This window comes from Poecilia latipinna, unplaced genomic scaffold (genome assembly GCF_001443285.1).
Source record: "Poecilia latipinna isolate Pla-1442-1.1 unplaced genomic scaffold, P_latipinna-1.0 Scaffold406, whole genome shotgun sequence".
Taxonomy (NCBI): domain Eukaryota; kingdom Metazoa; phylum Chordata; class Actinopteri; order Cyprinodontiformes; family Poeciliidae; genus Poecilia; species Poecilia latipinna.
The window spans coordinates 342,589-357,853 of NW_015113022.1; the positions used below are offsets into that span (position 1 = coordinate 342,589).

At 37.6% G+C, this 15,265-nt stretch overlaps 1 protein-coding gene across 1 annotated transcript; it reads left to right on the forward strand.

Annotated features, from left to right (window-relative positions):
• Positions 1 to 10,746: 10,746 nt before the first annotated feature.
• LOC106950541 (putative fibroblast growth factor 1) lies at positions 10,747 to 13,615 on the forward strand. Its single transcript, XM_015037464.1, has 3 exons — positions 10,747 to 11,163; positions 13,066 to 13,169; positions 13,397 to 13,615. The coding sequence occupies exons 1-3, from the start codon at positions 10,926 to 10,928 to the stop codon at positions 13,574 to 13,576; spliced, it is 522 nt and encodes a 173-aa protein (XP_014892950.1). The 5' UTR covers positions 10,747 to 10,925; the 3' UTR covers positions 13,577 to 13,615.
• The last annotated feature ends 1,650 nt before the right edge of the window (positions 13,616 to 15,265 follow it).

The following is a 15,265-nucleotide window of genomic DNA, read 5'->3' on the forward strand; positions in this document are numbered from 1 at the left end:
CTTCTACTAATCCACGAACACCAAAGAAACAAAAAAAAAAACAACAACTCGGAACCAGCGGAGAAAAGAGGAAAAAGATGTGAAGCAGGAGGGAGGGAGCCAATACTACTACTTCTACTGCCTCCGCAATGATGGAAAATACAATTGCAACATGTACAACAGCAGTTCCAGGAAACTGTCCCTACATAACCCTATTTATTTTCAATTGTACGCACCAGCAGGAGTTATCTTATTTCTCCAACAAAATAAAATAAAATAAAATAAAAAATAAAGGAGCTTGGTGCGCTGAAACGCAAAGGTATCCACAGTCTCAGGTAAAACTGGTGCTACATTCCTCTCGACCAGGACGTTTTGGATTTAAAAAAGCTTCCGAGGAGGGATGGAGGGAGAGAGAAAAAAACAAAGCTCAGCTCCAGCTCCCCGCAGCTCCTACCGTGGAGCTATACGTTTTCTGCTGGGCGGCTTTAAAACAAGCCCGTTCACAATCAGCACATCCCCGCAGACGACCAGAAACCTACTCCAACACGGATAATCCCCCGACTGACGTCCATTCTGACCAATGGGACGCATGGAATGGAGAGCGTCACCAATGGGGCGGGCGCACGTGGGACACTCCAGAGCTCAGATAAAAAAAAATTATAAAGAGCACTCACTCTGATCAAGTTTTTGGATACGGTTTTATGAGCGATTTTGCTGTATACCATTCTTTTGATAAGAAAAACTACTTTTCAGACTTTTCCACTAAGGCAGTTCATTGTTGAACTTACTATTCATGGTGTGTTGTGCCTAAAGAACAATCATGGGTGGTTGGTTTAATTCTTTAGCAATTGTAAGCTATAGTTTAATAAAGATATTAAACAATAACAATAATCTGTGTGCACATGCCACTGGTGACATCACATAAGACATAAAACAACTGATCGTGGTTGTCTTGAGTAATTTGTTTTTGTTTTATTTTTCACTTGTTTACTCCAATGCTAAGACAAAAAATAGCAAAGAGGACTCCGTTGAGTAATGTTTCTAGATAAGATTTTATATGACAGATATTTTATTGCATATAACTCACATACTCACTTTACACCTCCAGATCAGCATGTCATGGTTTCTCCGTTGTTCAGCTTTTTTATTTAGCTAAAATAATAGAAAAACAAGTTTCTATGCACATATGCCTCTCATCACATCTCATATTACATAAAGCAACAAATCAAAGTGCTTTATGCAGGCGCATCTTTGATTTGTTTTTTTTCCCTCTTTGCTTGTTGGCACAGACCATCATGGATTCGGTGTCAAATGATGGCTTAAACACCAGAGTTGCAGCTGACAACTGTTTAAATACAACTTGAACAATGTATCTTTCAAAATTTTGTTGTCCACTACAACATTTACAAAACGGCTTTAATAAAGCCAACTGTAATATTCTTCCACAAATCTATTCATCGTGACCCAGTATATTACTCTTTTATTGCCCCTGTATATTTATTCACAGAATGGTCATTTTAATAATGTGGACTATTTTAGTTTTAACTGCTCCAATGAGCTGAATAGGAATCCAAAACAGTTCAAATATTTACCCCCAAAAAACAAAACATGCATTAATGTAGAAGATGTTTTCATAAATATATCCACATATATTTGAGCTGGTTTGTTTCAATTTACATATGATGATTAAAAATTGTGAAGAGATTCCCAACACACTTAGATCAGAAGGATTTTGGTTGTGAAAGGTCAGGTTATAGCTAATTTAATCTGATAGGACATTCTCTTACGCATAGACGATCTTTGCGTTTAGCGGGACCGGAGCTAACTGGAGCTTTTGGCAAAATACTCCAATGATTTGCCATAGCGGAGAAGACGCTGATGTCATTTCAAAGGAAACAGGGAATTTCTCTGCCTGATGGTTCTAAATGCATCACTTCTAACGGCCTCTGTTGGTAGAAGTTAGCACTACAATTGATATCTAAGAGGTGATTGAAACAGTTGATAGTGTCTTTTTTATCATTGTTATAGTGATAAAATAAAACTAATAAAATATTTTCTTTGTTAAAAATTCTAATTAGAGGACAGTTTTTTTTTTAATCATTGTGAAATATCCATGACAGACTCTTTGCAGCAGATGGTTTCAAGTCTCCAAAAGCAACAAAACTCCTTTACAAAAACAAAAATATGACACTGAAAACAAACAAAACAGCTGGGTATTTTAAGTATTAATTGGCAGTTCAAAGCCACCTGGTCTAAATATGTGTTATTTGAACTAAGAATATATCATTGTTGATATTATTTTTACAAAAACTAAACCCACACTTTAACCCAATAAGAAAAAAAGTTTTTCTGGCAATAGCTCAGAGACACACTCAGGACAAAAAACCTTCTATAAACACACCCAGGAGTTTAGACATCATAATTAATCTATCATGCATATTTTTGGACATTGGGAGGAAGCTAGAGTACCAGGCAAAAATCCACACTTGAATATGGACAACATGCCAATTTAAACCTAGGATCTTCTTGTTCCGAAGCAATAATACCAACATCACATAATACACCAAAATAAACAAATTCAAAAACAGAAATGAACAACATGTTCCTACAAACAGAGAAAACATAGACTAGTGGTCAACCTTCCCAGTGTTGCTGCCTAGCAAAATTACTTTGAGAGAGCATAAGCAACTCATACAAGAAGCCACAAAATAACCCAGAAAAGCATCTAAAGTAAGTGCTGCAGGCTTCACTTTCCTCAGATAAAGTCAGCAAAGGAGAGTGCGCCAAAAAATCTCCATTCGTTGCCAGGTTTTGTAAGAAAAATACATAGATATTCATATTTGCTTCAGTAAACAAGAATCAAGGGAGATCTTTTGTACAGGGAACCAGAAAATCACTTCAGTTAAAAAATGTGTGACTATTTAGTTGACTAAAAAGAGTTGAAAAGCAGGTTTTGCAGAATGCTAAAACATATCTATAGTGCTATCAAAAAATTGACAGCACTATATTGATCATTCATTTCTTGCTTGTCTCACTTACATGTTTCAGATGGTCAAACCATTTTTTTTATAATCAAACAAAGATAACCAGTATATATATATATATATATAAAACTCTCATTGCTTCTAACCTAGTTACTGGTTATGCTTACTAGAGGTGGCAACAACTGCAATATAATTACAGAGGGATCCAATTGTAGCAAGTGTTTTTAACAAAATGACTATATAAGGCCAACTGCCTTGCACTTGAAGAGATGAACTGACTTCATAAAGTTCATCAAACTTCTCTAAAGCGTCACAAGTTTGGATCCCCTTTTTTAATGTATTTCACACATGTCATTGACACATGCAGCTTGTTTATGCTTCATGTGTTAAAACAGTTCAGATTTAGAAGCATGGCTTCCTTCCCCAAAATCTGAGAGCATTGGCATCTGGTTGCTCACTCATTTCTCCATCTGCCTCAGTCTGCTCGACTGTTCACCCACACTCAGGAAGTGGTCTGTTATTTGTGTATGTTTTAAAATGCAGGAGGCAGGTTCAAAAACCGGATTTACCCAGTTTGCAATCAGGTACAATACGTGCAAACTATATTTAGATTTGGCAGCTGCTGGTCTGAGTCTCTGATAACACACAAGAAAAATGAACTTTAAGTCTGAGGTTTTGTCATCCAACAAAGGTTTGGTCTTTGATGTATTGCTAGAACTGAAACTTTTTTTGCCTTTTCTTCTAGCTGTCGAGTTATAAAATGAAATTCTATATACAAACAGGGTTCACAATGCTTAGATGTACAACATAATTAATATGTGGATGATATCAGGTTCTTCATTTGATTCATCTCAAAATATGTCCAAGACACACTGAGGTCAGGGACATTAATATATATTCACAACATAAATAAAAATCCTAATCAGCATAATTCCAAAAGTAACCCTCTCCTTATGTTTTATGGCCATCAAGATGAAGCTAACTGAATATTCAAGGCCTCTTGTAACTTTTTCTGTCAGTAGCTCCGATAAGTTTTAATCTCGAATAATAAAATAGACTGAAACAACTGCTAAGCAATTGACCCATGGTCTATTTCTTATTTTTATTTTGCAAGTGAGGTTCCTCTTTGAACATGCTAAAGATGTCTTAAAATTAAGTTTTTAATCCACATATCAAAATTATATTCCTAGAATATTAAATATATGTATCCTGTAGGGAATACGTTTTTCTTTCTTTTTTTGTAAACACCAAACACAAAAACCTTAGATCCTGAATTTGAAAACTTTAAGTCATCTCAATTTCTCTTCCTTCTTCATTAAAAGCACCTCACAAAAGACCTTGACATTTATTCACCTTACAGCCACAGACATAATGTTGGGATTTTACATAAACTATCACATGGTCAGCTGGAAGGAAAATAAAGCATGTCTTTGATTTTTTTTGTCTCTTTTTGCAAATAAAAACTGAAGAGGGTTAATGCATTTGCATTACTCAGACCTTTTTACTCTGATTACTTTTATTTACAGTTTGCCACAAACCATCTAGGAAACAACACAAACATGTGGAAGAAGACTCAGGTCAGAATTTGTTTGGCCTATCTGAAAAACACTATTTCCCTTCTGACATACAAGACTACTAGTAAGGCTGTATCATCATTTAATCCTTAACTTGCTAAACTTTACAACCTTTCTTGTCATTAAACTTTATACTCTAAAGTATAAAGAGAAAAGGCCGCTTTCTAAGTCAGGTTTCACTTTCACGTGTGCCATGATTTGACTTTAGCTGTTTAGTGTTTGTCTCTTTAAATAAATCAAAAAGAATTGTTTTGATTGATTCTTGTTCCTCTGATAATTTTATGAAGCTCCTTACAGAAAAATGCAATCCTAAAAGAGACAGATTCATACGGTGTATGTAGTGCTGAATTATTTTAATTAATTATAAAAGTTTATTGATGTATTGTCACAAATAAATGTTGGAGGTTTATACATTTATGTTAATTTACTACATAAATCCTTGACTGACCTTTTTTTAATACACCTGTTTGGGAAATACTTTAAAGTGGCAAATAATGTTGCACTTGCCTTAATGTTTATGTCAAAATCTCTAAATATGTGAGAATTACCAAAAAAAAAAAAAAAAAAAAAAAGCATGATAAAACTATCTAGTAGCTCAAGTCTGTTTTTTCTGTTTTTTAAATTTGACATTTTTAAACATTGTATTGATAATACTGAATTATCTAATTCAGGTTTTTGAAGACTTTCATTTGTAATAAAGTTAACCTGTTCTGCCACCTGCTGGTTCAAAAACATAACATGTGCACATCCACACAGGAAGTAATGTGATTACTAGTATTACCTCTTTTGGATGAAGTAACTTCTGTGAGTCTGTTCTTCTAGCAATCTAACAGTTTCTGACCTTGGTTATAGGAAAGTTTGCACCAGTCCTCACTTTAAATATGATTTTTTTTTTTTTTTTTTTTACTGAAACCCTCTCAAAGTTTGCAGTCATATCCTTACTATCACAACTTTTTTTTTTCTTTTTTTACTGAAGCTGTTGATCACAAAAATCCACCCAGCTGACAAAGAGCACAAGTGGAAGTGGGCCTCCAAAGTCAAGTTCTGCCAAAGGCCCTCAACAAAACTGGATCAAATCTGTAAAAGATATTTTCCTGGTATGACACAAGATTGTCATCATTGCTGTTTCTTTTTTTAACCCCCTCTTATTTAAAACAAAATTTATAATGCATAAATTTGAGAGGCAAAGTGCCAAAGTGATTTAATGCATAATGTCTGCAGGCATGTGAAGTAGATTATTACCTTGTGTGACCTCAGGGCCCAATCCTATAGGAGAAGGTAGAAGGTAACTGCAGTCATCTCTTTTATTTTATATAAATGTTTATAGTTGCATTAGTCTCAGGCATTAGTGCTCACATAGTTAGAAAGCTCTGTTATTTTCCAGACTTTGGCTCAGTACTGTGTCCTGGATGCTTGTGTCACTCTTTCTCAGCCCCTCTCTGTAGTCTGAGAGGATAATTTTAGTTCTGACGCTGGCTTGTTAAAATGAGTCCTCTGACGCTGCTGGAGGGGCGGCGATATTAGTGAGAAGAGGACTGAGAACAAATTACAAACTTATATATAAAAAGCAGACACTTCTCAAGTGCAAGGAAGGATGACAAACTTGTTCCAACCAAAAAACAAGAGAAAGAAAGGAGGACATGTTGGCACTCACATGACTTTCCCACAGGTACGTGACAGATTATTATTACAGAGTGAGAATGTGATTAGAAATAGAGCTATGGATTACCAAACTTTTTATCTACTGATGTCTGCGTGGACTCTGTCACCCAGGCCAAAATAAAGCTGGATGTCTAAGCAAAAAGTGTTTCTAGTTCATGAAGGCATTTCACCTCTTGTTCTTCAGGTCCAGCAGGCTGATGAGGAGATAAGGCACTGACACTTCTCAAACAACTAAACCCAGATGAAGTTTCCTCTTCTTTTAGTTTTTGGGATTCAGTCAACCATTTTAACAAATTAGCAACAAAGAGATTAGATCTTTACCAACTACAGGATAAAAGAAAAAATATTAAGTACTTTACACTAAATTAGAAAACAGAAACAAGATATTTCAGAGCATAGATGCACAAATTAATATTTACAGGTTTTCTTTAGTCTGAGAGAAATGTTTTTGTAATACTTTGTAATTTCTCTTCAAATTCTGGCTTCATGTAAAGGATGCAAGTGTCAGGAAAAATGAAATTAGATGAGCTTAGCTATATTATAGGTTAGCAAAATTCACTATAATTGATAAATATCACAGTACAGTATATGAGGAACAGGTTTTGTGATTTACTAAAATTATTTATTGAGTTCTGATTTTTACATTAAGAGAACCTGGTATTTTAACAGCCGTGTGCATACTTTTGAGAGCCATTGTAGAAGTTTAAAACCTGCTTCTTCGAATGATTAAAGGCTGAACAAGACACAACATCTGTTTCCATAAACAGCTTTTTGAACTTTCCTCCACTTTAAGCCAAACATCTTTACACCACTTGAAGCCAAAACCCCCCTGACCTCATCAACATACACGCAGGTTGAAGCTCTCCTCCCACACGTCGGCACCCTGACTGGGTCATCGGTTGGACTTTTGACGTCATCTCCAGCTGCTACTTTGTCCAAAGGTCCTAGTCTGGCAGCACTTATGTTAAATACCCCGTGTTAATGCGCCTCAGGTCTTGTTCTTGGGAAAACCTCCTTGGTGAAGGGGTAGGCTTCACATTCTTTTTTTGGCTCTGGCCTCTCATTCTTTCTTCTTTTCCCGCTCCCCTGCTTTCCTTTCTTCCAAGACGTTCTTCTAAATGCGGAATGTCTTGGCTCTGGCAAAGTAATACGTCTGCTTGCAAATTACCAGAGTTGTTAGAGTAACACTGCCAGACTGGATCGACAACCATGCTTTTTTTTTGTTCTTACAGGACAAAGTTCTTGATAGTTGCTGCTCTGGGATCTTTGTTCTCCAGGATAAATAAAAAGAAAGTGAGCTCCAACTATTTGTATTTGGCGTACGCATTTGCACTGGATAAACTCTTGAGGAAAAGATATGGTAAGACAAGAAACTGTGGTCTTTAAACAGGATAAAGAATGTAGGGTGTTCTAGCAACATCCATGCAAAAATCTGGATTAGTAAGACATCTGGTCTGTTTGAGATATGTATCCTTTATTTTTTATTACTTTGAATGTTATTAAAATGTATTCTTAATTTACTTTATATATTTTGGATTATTTACAGTTTATTTTTACATTACTTTTTTTGTTTCTTTGTTTCTTGTTATTAATTTTTTAAATTAGACAGGAAGAATTATGGGTCCATTTTCTAGAAGCACAGGTACTGGTATAGGACCAGCATGCACTGGGTTGGGGCCTATTGTGTTTTACTAGAGCAGGAGTGGCAGCAGGAAACAATGAAACGTTTGGTCTTTATTATTTGCTTGGAAATGGAAAAATAAACCCTAAAATGCAACCTACAAGTTTTGGACTTTGGACTTCTTTTGCCCGCATACAAAACATCACCTCAGTGCAGTAGTGGATTATGCATCGAACTTTTATAGGATATTTGGTTTGACAAATAATCACCCCTACATGGTCCATTATTTATCACTAGTACAATTTGTAACATTTCCAGCGAGGAGTAAAGTTTTTTAATGTCATACCATTTCACAGTTGCTTGCTTGTGATAAAAAATTCTGATTCAAATCCCTGATCAAGAAGCCTAATAAATAAATAATAAATACATTTTTAAAAAATTGAATTTATGTATTTAAAAGTATTAATTTACACAGACAATACATATATGGGCCAGCTCGGCAGCTGCTCCTCCGAAGTACAGAGCATGAAGAGGATCCTTGTCCATCCTATTGGTCTTCTTCAAGTTGATGCAGAGGTTATTGTCTCTGCATCACTACACCAGAAGTTCCATCTCCTCTCTGTATTTGGGCTCATTGTTTGTGATGTGTCCCACTAATGCTGATATGACAGCTGGAGTGTCTTGCCAAGCAGCCATACGTCAGCAGATCGAAGAGAAGGGCGCTCAGGATGCAGCCATGTGGCGAGCTAGTGCAGAGAGTGATAGTGGAGGAGACGGTGTTGTGGCCAGCAGACAGTCTGGGGTCTGTTGGTCATGGAAGTTCAGTATCCTGTTCCCCAGTGTGGGACTCAGTCCAAGAGAGAAGAGCTTCTGCACCAGGGTCTGTGGGATGAAGGAGCTGAAGGCTGAGGAGAAATCCAGAAAGAGCAGACAAATGGCAGAATCTCTGCTCTCCAGGTAGGTGAGGGCTGTGTGGACCACTGATGAGATGGTCGGCAGTGGAGCAGTTCTTCCTGTAGGCGTACTGATGAGGGTCCAAAGTGACATCGATGGAGTCTTTGATGGGGGCATTGACTAGCCTCTCAAAGCACTTCATGACTACAGATGCTTAAGGCAGTTTGGAAGTCATTCAGGCATGTGACGCGCTGAGAGACAGGGACAATAGTGGTGGTCTTTAAACAGGATAGGACAGGTGCCACTGACAGTGAGGTGTTAAAGATGTCTGCCAACACCTCAGACAGCTGATGTGCACAGTACCACAGTACCCACCCTGGGATGTTGTCAGGGCCTTATGGGGGTTGATTCCCTGAAGGGTCTTCAGCTGTGGTCTCACAGAGGGACGTGTCACCGATGGTTGTATAAGTTTGTATAAGCGGTGTGGTGTGGTGGCGCAGGGGTTGGGCATGGCCCACATATGGAGGCCTTGGTCCTTGACGTGGCCGTCGCAGGTTTGATTCCCGACCTGGTGACCTTTGCCGCATGTCTTCCCCTTCTCTCATTTCCCACTTTCCTGTCAATTAACTATCAAATGGGGGCCACTAGAGCCAATAAAACCTTTAAAAAAAGGATCCTCAAAGCAGGGATAGAACTTATTGAGTGCATCTGACAGTGAGCGGTCCCTTAGGCACTGTGCATCCCTGATTTTGTAGTCTGTATTCCTCTTGATGCCCTTCCACATATGTCTTGGTGGTGAAGTGACCTTGAATTTTCTTTGGCACTCACAATGTCCACAGTCCGTTCTTTCCTTGGAGTACTGATGTAGCATCTCTAGGTTTCAGTAGAGGTCACACTTCAACATTCAGCCAGGGTTTCTGGTTTGGAGAACAGATATGTAGCCTGGTGGTGGTGACATCATCAGCACGATTAGAGATAAAACACAGAACAGAGGAGGTGTATTCCTCCAGGTTCACCCCTCCCTCAAATGAAGATCTGTCAATGTGCACTGAAAACAGTCCTGGCCACACAGTGAGTCTTTTTTTTTGGGTCTAATCCGTCTCGTCAGCGGATGATATGCTTTCGCCAACAAGGCTGAGATGTGGTCAGAGAGGCCAAGATGGGGCCGAGGAAGAGCTCTGTACTCACTGTTAATGTTAGTAGAGCCCAGAGTGTTGTCTCCCGGCTTGGGAAAGGTGGCATGCTGGTCGAAACTGGGCAGAGTGTTCGCCAGTTTCATGTGATTAAAGTTCCCCAGAACCACGTAAAACGCCTCCGGGTGCTTCATCTGCAGTGAGCTGTGGTGTCGTACAGCTCCTTCGATGCGTCATTAGTCATTAGCATTAGGATGTAAACAATGCTGCCAGCATGCCCAGGTGGGCCCCATATGGGGAAAAGGAGGACAGACCAGATGGGCCCCATATGGGTTTGTCCTCGGGTTCTACGGTGGCCCCACATGGGTTTGCCCATGTAAGGACACAGCCCACATGGGCCCTACATGAGCCCTACACAGTGGTGGGCCCACATGGGTTTGCCCATTTAGGGCCCATGTAGGGCCCACGTAGGCTGTGGCCCTACATGGAAAAACGTGGGACCCATATGTCTGCCCACCTTTAACCCATATGGGGCTCACCTAGGCATGCTGGCAGGAACACAGCAGTAAACTCCCTTAGCAGATAGTAGGGCCAACATTTCACTGTCATAAGTTTTATCACCTCAGAGCAGTAGCTATTTACCAGTCCATAGTTCCTACACCAACTTTCATTCACGTACAGAGACCTCCTCCAGAGACCGCTGGTCCGTCCGCTCGGACTAACTGAAGACCGTTGGAGATGTGATGGCGCTTTGCATTATTTATTAGTTTGTTGACGTTCAGATCCTCCGGTTGTGGTGGGAGTAAAAGGGTGTTAACGGTTGCCTACGTCGCCCATATCAGAAACCGCCACTCTTCGCCATAGCAACCAGTGTTGTTTATTGTTGTTTGGTTTTGTTTGGCATTTGGAAATTATTCTCAAATTAATGTTTGGTCTGAGAACGTGCCATGTTCCTGCATAGCCTCGTCTGAATCTAGTTTGGATCCTTATACTTAGCAGAACAAAAGTAGGGGAGAAAAAGAGCAGAGGAGGTTCTGATTTTCGGCAGGAGAGCATTTCGAGTAATCACACAGCACGCATGGCGGGGTGCTGCCCTTCATTCCTCTCTTCATGTTTCCAGCGAACTCCTCCACGTCCCGAGCAGAGTGGTGGTGAGCAGGTTGATCGCCCTCTGTCTTTACAACAGAACCAGGATCTTAGCTCGCTTCCGGAGAGACGGACGAGAGTCAAGTTGTACTGTCAGAATGGAGGATATCACCTGAAGATTGCTCAGGATGGAACGGTGTCTGGCGTGAGGGAGGAAGATGACCAATACAGTGAGAAAAATGCATTCATCAATTTATTCTTTGTTATTTAAGCTGCGTTTCAGAGTTAGTTATCAGATATGTTCAGAACGTTAAACATGACAAACGTTTATTGCTTTGTTTTAAATCTTTATATTTTCTGAATTTTATTGTTTCCAAATGAGATGCATTGGTGGACAAATTAAAATTAAGTAAGCTTGGAAAAAAGAAAGATAACACTTTAATTGAAGGGGTGTGCATAAGACTGACACAACACTGTAATAAACGTGGCATAGCAGGATCAATTGAATGAAGAAAGTTAAAACTAACAAGTGACACGGTAATTTAATATTAACACATAGAGCTACATAGTTTTCTTAAAGTTTGATAATTTGCATATTTGTTATAGATTATGATTTACTGGTTAATGTAAAGTTGTCATAACAAAGCCATTTTTTGTTTTGATTAATGTCAAGTTGCCATGACAAAAACGTTTTTTGTCTTGGTTAATGTCAAGTTGTCATAACAAAGACATTTTTTGTCTTGATTAATGTTGTCATGACAAAAACGTTTTTGTCTTGGTTAATGTCAAGTTGTCATAACAAAGACATTTTAAACAATGTCAAATAAGGTGTCTGAAATATTTGGCAAGCCACCTGCAAGTTCCTGAAAGTAGCCTTAATATTTTGGGAAAATAAATTCAAATAAAATTATCTGTAAATTCAAATAAAATTATCTGTAAATTCAAATAAAATTATCTGTAAATGTAGGAAAATAATTCTGAAAATCTCATTAAGTAATCCATCTGTTTAGAAAAGTTGCCTCTAGTCTTGTAAAAGAAGCCAAAAAGTTTTGTGAAAGTTATCTGTATCAGGAAAGCTACCAATGGAAATAGTGTATGTTCAAGAAAATGGACTGCATGTTTTGTAAAAGTAACCCAGTAACTTCCAGAATGTAACCAGAGGGCAGATTGTAGGTTTGTGACAGAAGCTTGGAAGACTTTTGCAGTAATATGTAAGCTAAAGGAGAGTAACCTGTAACTTCTAGGAAGATAAATCATTAATCATTACTCCATCAAGGTAACTTGAAGGCTCCAGCAAAGTGCATAATTTAGTAAAATAAAATGGAAGTTTAGTGACAATAACTTATGACAAACATTCAGCCCATTTTGGGAAAGTAACCTATAAATTACACTATAATAATTTACAAATTCAGCTAATGCAACCAATAGGTTTTAAAAAGCAACCTGCATGTTCCAGAGAACAGCCTGTAAGTTTAATAATAAAATAGCCTTTAAGTGTTGTGATCGTAATCTAATCTTAAGAAATTGTAAATTATGACAAAGTAACATTTCACAATCAGAAAGACTCTACAAGTAAATTCTGATTTTCAGAGAAGTAACCTGTGCATTCCCCAAAAGTATTATATAAGTACCATAAATGTTTCAGTAAAGTAACGATAATGTTCAATAAAATCCACCTGCAACTTCCAAGAAAGCAACCCATAAAAGTAAGCTTTAAGTTTGAGGACAATAACTTGGAAACTGCTTAAAAGCATGTCGAATGTTTTGTGAAACTAGCATCCAAGCTCCAAGGAAGTATCAAGTTTTCAAAGACAGTAACTGTTACAAGTTCTATAAAAGTTATGAAAAATGACTTATAAACTATGGAATGTAACATTTATATTCCAGGGAAGTAATCTGTAGTATGTGTGGCCACTGGGGAACTTAATTTCTTGTGCAAGCTTTTTAGAATATATTTTTGGTAAAAGATGCTTTACATAGTAATTTGGGATTTTTGTCATAACTCCTTACCCTTTGAACACATTTCCATGGGGGAGCATTTTTTTTGTTACATTATGTAGGTATGTTCTCAAATTTAGCCTTGGAAAGGAAACAAAAAGTCACACAGAAATGTGATGTTGATTGTGTTGCAGTAATCATGAAGCCGAAGGCGGTGGCTATAGGAGTTATTGTCATCCAAGGGGAGCAGTCGGAAAAGTACCTGTCTATGAACGATAAGGGAGAACTCTCCGGAAAAGTGAGTTTTGGATTTTCTAGTGTACACTTGTCAGAATCCGTAATAACTAAGTAATTGTCTGCACGTTTTTAAAACTGTATTTAAAATGTAAATGAATTTTATCTAATATACAAAAGATTGAAAAGAAATTGTCTTATTTTATTAATCCGTACAATCATTGAGATGAATTTACTTAGAACCCTTGAATCAAATAGTCTGCTGCTGTTTGCACATTCTTTTTTTCTCAGGAAACCTTGAGTGATGAGTGTAACTTCTTGGAACATATTGAGCCAAACGGCTACACCACATTTCGCTCCCAGAAATACACCTGGTATGTTGGTTTGAAGGCGAACGGCACACCTATGAAGGGACCAGAAACCCACCAGGGTATGAAGAACGTTTTATTCCTGCCGAGGCAAGCAGCCTGAGCTTAAGTGAATAAAAACCCTGGAAAAATGCAGAAAGGATCTTAGCTCACATAATTTTCATGAATGTTATGCTGGACAAAGCATTGTAAAGGTGACTTTGAAAGAGTTCATGAGATAACAACCCTAAAGTTTGTTGCCCACTACAGCTGATTGAAAATATATTTATTAGACTTGGACTTATTTTATTGTCGTTGCACAAAAACACAACAGTGTTGGCAACAAAATGTCATTGCTTGGTCACTGGAGCACACAGGAAAAAAAATTAGCTTATATGCATAATTATAAGCTAACAAAAAAAAAAAAAATACTCCCTACTAGTACAAAGCCTCCCTTCTCACTAACAGGCTCCAGTGCATGTCTCTGCTCCAAAATGAGCATTTACTGTGAGCCATAGTTTGGTGCTGAGAGAAAGACATGTGCAGCTTGCTCACAAAATAACTTTAAAGTTGATCATGTCTGGAACAAACAGCATAATCTGAACACTGAGCAACATGGTGTTAAGACCTGCATTTCAGGGGATGATTGTTTTGTAGTTAATCTAAATTGGGGTGAAGTTGGGGTTCTCATTTTTTAATGAATGATCTCCTGGAACCACTTTTACATGTGGTACAGAGCCACTCGTGGCAACAACAAACCATATACTGTATGTTGCTGTACTGAATGTAAGCTCTTTGAATCTGGTCAGTTGAAGAAGCTTCTCTGAAAACCTGTTTGCATTTCACAATATGTTGTAACTTTGTGCTGGCTTGATGATTAGTGTATTTATATGTGGTTTTACCAGTAATCAAATATTATTTTACTCAAAATTGTAACAAATATTTTCAGCATATAATGTGATGGGAAAGTAAATTTGATTTTTTTTTTTAATTGTAAAAGTATGATATGGATGAAATGGCTTGTAATTCCAGTCAAGTTACCACTCAGGCAGAAATGTGAACATGAATAACACCTGGGTTGTTTTGATGACTCTTTTGAAAGGTGATTAAAACTGTTTATTGCTGTCTGCAAAATCTCTGTTGCACTTCTTGAAGTTTTGTTGTTCAACATTAAAGACAGTTAAAAAGAAAAATAAATCAACTATCTTGTGTCATGTGGTTCTTAGCTAAAAACATGTTTTTCCAACCATCTTGTGATATGTACTGTTTAAAGGGCATAAATCATTTTGGCACCTTTTTTTTTCTTTTTGCAGGTTTCAGTTATATTCATATTCATTTTCAGGGACTGAAATTAAGAAATATATTTAAAAATAAAATGTGGAGAAAAACAAGATGTTTTATTACAACCTGTCTGGGTTAGACTGGATTAATAGATGGTTATACCATACATAAAAAGAAGAAACTGCTGAAAAAGAAAGCATTTTTAACATGAGAAAATGTATGCTCACAAGCAACAATCAGGGTTGTCTTAGTGTTTGACTTCCCTCAGCTTTAAATTGTCCCTTCCCTTAAATCTAAAAGTCAACTTGTGACATAATCCTAGGGCAAAAGTGAAGGTTTTCAGTGGTGAGGAATTTGTCTTCCTAATGTGTTCGTTTCCATAGGGTTCACAATATTCTTGCATAGAAGATCTTTGCAACCACAGCAGTCACTCTGTTCTATTCTGTGTTTCTGTGATATACTTAATAAGATTGTTTTTAATCAAGAAACACTCCATGTTCAATTTACATCCGTGGTACTACAGACAAAACAG